Genomic DNA, 4,425 nt, shown 5'->3' on the forward strand with positions numbered 1-4,425 from the left:
CTTCTTTCCCTGTGCAAAGGGGAGGCCTTGCCACTGCACCCTCCTGCCCTCCCTTTTAGATCAGGCCCCACGGTGGAAGCACTGGCTGCCAGCAAAGACAATTAGCTCAAGTGGCCATTCCCCAGGGAAGAGACGGAGCAGACGGCTAATGTCAGTGACTCCAATAAAACCCATCCGAAGGGATTGCTTGTGGCCTTTGGGGACTCGGTAATGTAATGTTTAAGTGTTTATGGTGACTAAAGAGAGAGCTGATCCTCTATGACCCCCTCCCTTCCCTCCCTAATTAATGGAATTGCTTTGTTAGTGCAATCGATCTCAGCGACTTCTGCTGGGCCTGGGAGCTGGGAGAGGAGGCTGGGAAGGGCAGGGAGGGCTGCTTCCCCTGCTGGCAGCCGTTGTGGTGAGGCTGTGGTCTGCTGGCCACACACATGCGGGTAGAGGCAGTCCTGGCCTGTTGGAGCTCGGTTTCAACCAGGGCAAAGACGGAGCAAGAGCAGAGTCAGAGCCCTGTCGAGGTGAATTGCCCAAGAGGATGCCCACTGGGGAAAGCAGGGACCCCATCCTGGCATGGTCCTGCTTTGGCTGCACACAGGTTACCCATCCTGCTTCTCCCCCCTGCTGCCATCATGCCTGCAGAACTGGAGAGCCCAGGAGATGATACAAATGCAGTGGGAGTCCTCCCTGGTTACCCCAGTGCTGGCTTAGGGAGGGATCTCTCTGCTTTATGCCCTTTTTTAAGGCTTGGCTGTGATGGTAGGCACTTGCAGACCATGCAAGAGATGGCTCTGCCTGTCCCCGCTCTGTCCACTGCCCACCAAGGGGCCATGTACCCCAGTTGCTCATCGTAAACCTGGGTCCTGGGTAATCCTGTTGCTCCGAGCACAGGCACAGCCCTTCCTTGCACCGCAGTCAGTGGCGCTGCTCTGAGCTGTTGAGATGTCTGTCTTCGGCTAGCAGGCTTGTTCAGTGTAATAACTATACGGTTGGACTAATCTGGCTTGTTTTAGCTGAACTGGAGGACAAAGGATGGGATTTTTCTAAAGCACCTGAGGGATTCAGCAGCATTCATCCTTGTGCTGGGGCTGGTGCCTGTGAATCACTCGTAGGATGGCTTGGTTTCAAGCCCCAGTTTTAATCATGATGTAAATCATGAGCTTTCATCTTGTTTTGTCTGTGCTCTTTGTGTTTGCACTTTTAAAAGAATATTCCCCAGAGAAACACTGGCTCTCCCTGGTTAGTAACCATTAGGAGGTATCTCTTTTCAGCTAAGTGAAGCCCATGCACTAAATTTAGTACTTGCATTTGCTGATCAGGATGTTACATGGAACATATAAGTGGCTTTATGGCATATCATACATATAGTCAGACTTCATTTCTATGTTCTACTACATTTAAATAAGATGATTGATTTTTTTTGTGTGTGTGTGATACATGTCCAGCTGCTTTTGGATGGAAATTTAAATTCAATTAAAATGCAGAAATCAGCATTTTAAATAATGCTTTTATTAGTTAAATAAAAACATGTTAAATGTTATGGATGCATGAGCAATTAAAAAAAAAAAAAGGCTGTTTTGCAGCTGAAGTTAAGTGATTTATTAAGCAAAGGAAGTTATTATCTCTCAGGAGGGAATTGAATGGATTGTTTGTGGTCATAATGGCCTTTAAGATTTTTAGAAGTGGTAGATCTCATCCTCGCCCACCTAGTTTTAAATCCAAGATTGGAATGAAGAAATGAGCATTACAGCCTTTTTCCTTCCCAGTTGGTTTCTCAACTTTGAGTGACCTGAACTAAAGTGAAAGGAAGCAAATACTGCCTGTGTATCTGCAGAAAAGGTTATGGCTGCCAAAAGCTGATTTATCAGCTCAGCAAATTCTGGTTGCAGGTGACTTTTTTTTTTTTTATCCCTATTCAGGGGGATTACTTGATCTAAAATATTGGAAATAACACAGGTAACTGCTTAACTAGTCATTTTTATTTAGCTTAAACTATCTTAAGGTCATGTCTTGATATAGGTTGTCATAATTTCAAGTTGCGTTTCGTAAACAGTTGCATTTAAAGAGCAGAAGTATGTTTAGTTTTCATTTCCAAAAGTGCCCTAGCTATTTTGCTGTTTACTCACTTACCGTGCGTGGTCATTTACATTCTCCTGAAAGCCCAACACAAGGCACTTGGCAGGAATGAAGCATAGCTGTTAATTCTTGATGAAGAAGCTGGTGGGGAGTGTCCTGGAGCTGTTCCTTGATGTCTTTTCTCCCTTCAGTTTGGCACCTCTTACTCTTGCAGGGAGCAGATCAAGAGGGTCAAAGACTCAGATGATGTTCCCATGGTGCTGGTGGGAAATAAATGTGACCTACCAGCCCGGACAGTTGAGACCCGGCAAGCGCAGGACCTGGCCCGGAGTTACGGGATCCCCTACATAGAAACGTCTGCCAAAACCAGACAGGTAGGAGGAGAGTTTTTTATTTAAAAAAAAAAAAAAAAAATCAATCTTCTGTTTCTTCTCTTCTTCAGTGCTGCCCTGGAGGGGCAGTCTGCCACCTTGCAGACAGATGGGTGCGAGGGCCAGGGTTAGTTGCTTCCTCAAGGCTAAATGCTCCATCAGGATGTTCCCTCCCCTGTCCGGGCTTGAGCCTCCATTCCAGAGAAGTGCGTAATTCATGCTCTGGCAGCAGTGAAGGGAAGATGCTTTCTCAGGGCTTTCTACAAAGCTTTCTCCTAGGCTCTGGAATAACCCCCATAGTCACTGCAGGTCAGCTAAGCTCAGGGGACTTGGCTAACCTCATCCATGGTCTATTTTGGCAGACGCACAGGCAGAATGTACCAGTGCTGGAAGGACCGTGTGGGGTTCCCAGAGCACAAAGGTGGAAGTTGATACCTTCAGTGGACTAGTGGTGGCTTTTCTGTTGGGTGGTAGACGTCATTCAGGCTGCTGAAAGCTAATGAATCTCAAGGACTTAGGAGCTCCTTGGCCTCATGGCTGCTCATTCAATCTCACTCGCTGTTTGGGGGCCACACTAAGATCCCTGTTAGTGTTCCCAGCTTGGTTTTGTGCCTTTAACTCTGCAATCTGCACTGCTGTAAGACAGCACTAGGGACACCTAGCTGGGGAGCAAAGCCCTCTCTTCTTTCCATTGTCCCCTCTCAAAGTGGGACGCTGCTTCAAGCGATGTTTTTCTTCCAGGGCGTTGAAGATGCCTTCTACACCTTGGTGCGGGAGATCCGTCAGCACAAGCTGCGCAAGCTGAATCCCCCAGATGAGAGCGGCCCCGGCTGCATGAACTGTAAATGTGTGATATCGTGACTATGGTGAGTTTTGGAAGCAGGAGGTGGGGTGCAGAGGGGGATATTGAAAGCAGGGCAGGTGGTGACTGCAGATGCACTCGTCTGCAAACAAACGCAGCAGAAGCATTTTCAGCAGTGGGTATTTTTTAATGAAACACCTTTTTGATTGAAATAGCATTTTTCTGTGAAAACACAGGTAAGTCAAAATTCCCCCTTTCCTGAGGAAGTGTGTAGGAGGAAAGGGTTCTTTATTTTTTCCCCTCATTTCATGGAACGAAATTCTACAGAACTGAAGAAAAAAATATACGTGACTTGTCGTGCTTTCCCTGGGAAAACCTCCCATGCTGCCCCTCTGAAAGAGGAGTTAAGCTGGTGTTGGCAGGTGTCCGGCTCACTGCACATTTACCAGGCTGGCCCTGGAAGAGTCCAGATGAAGAGCTGGGTGAGCGCATTGCCTCCTAAAGCACCCGTGTAATTTGCTTCATCCTGAAGCTTCAGAACAGACCTGTCTTACTGTGAAAGTCCTGTGTTCCTCAGAAGAGTTTTCCCTGTTATTCCCCTGGGATATTTGGAACTGATGCAATGTTCAGAATTAGCCATAAGGGGGCTGTTTTGCTTTTATAAATTGTGCATGCTGGAGCCAGAAACAATGTTTGTCAGACTGTGTTCACTTGCCTGTTTTTCTTCTTTTCTTTCCTTGTTGTTTTTTTTTTTTTAATTATGAATTTATTCAAATCATTGCAATCCTGCTGGATAGCAGTGAGGAAGAGCTCCTATTGCTGCTGTCTCTGCGTGAGCTGGGTGGCCTTAAGCCAAGTGCCTGGGAACATCTGGCTGTGTACCCAGCTCCATCCATAGTAGAATTGGAGAGAGGGAATTGGGGATGAGCACACCGGGAAGATGTACATCTAAGGACATCTGGGACTGGAGTGTGGGAGAAAAGCCTGCATGAACATTACCCTTAATGTCTTTTGAGGAATCACCCAAGCACCCGAACTGGCCCTTCACCCCTTTGCACAACTGCTGGAGTCCTAAAGAGAAGCGCATGATGTCCAGAGATGGTGCTAAGAGGGTCTTGCTGAAGGTGGAGGAGGGCAGCTGGTTTTCCTCCGTAGCTTTTTGAGCCAGCAGAGCTCTTCCCC

The 4,425-nt window shown here is 47.2% G+C and overlaps 1 protein-coding gene across 2 annotated transcripts in view; it reads left to right on the plus strand.

Annotated features, from left to right (window-relative positions):
* HRAS (Harvey rat sarcoma viral oncogene homolog) overlaps nucleotides 1–4,425 on the plus strand; it is a 23,179-nt gene that overhangs the window by 17,501 nt on the left and 1,253 nt on the right. For both annotated transcript variants that reach the window (XM_009889363.1, XM_009889362.1), the window contains 2 exons: nucleotides 2,285–2,444; nucleotides 3,183–3,307. In XM_009889363.1, coding sequence (XP_009887665.1) covers nucleotides 2,285–2,444; nucleotides 3,183–3,302 — 280 coding nt within the window. In that variant the 3' untranslated portion in view covers nucleotides 3,303–3,307. The remainder of the gene's footprint in view (nucleotides 1–2,284; nucleotides 2,445–3,182; nucleotides 3,308–4,425) is intronic.

This window comes from Charadrius vociferus, unplaced genomic scaffold (genome assembly GCF_000708025.1).
Source record: "Charadrius vociferus isolate BGI_N301 unplaced genomic scaffold, ASM70802v2 scaffold467, whole genome shotgun sequence".
Lineage (NCBI taxonomy): Eukaryota > Metazoa > Chordata > Aves > Charadriiformes > Charadriidae > Charadrius > Charadrius vociferus.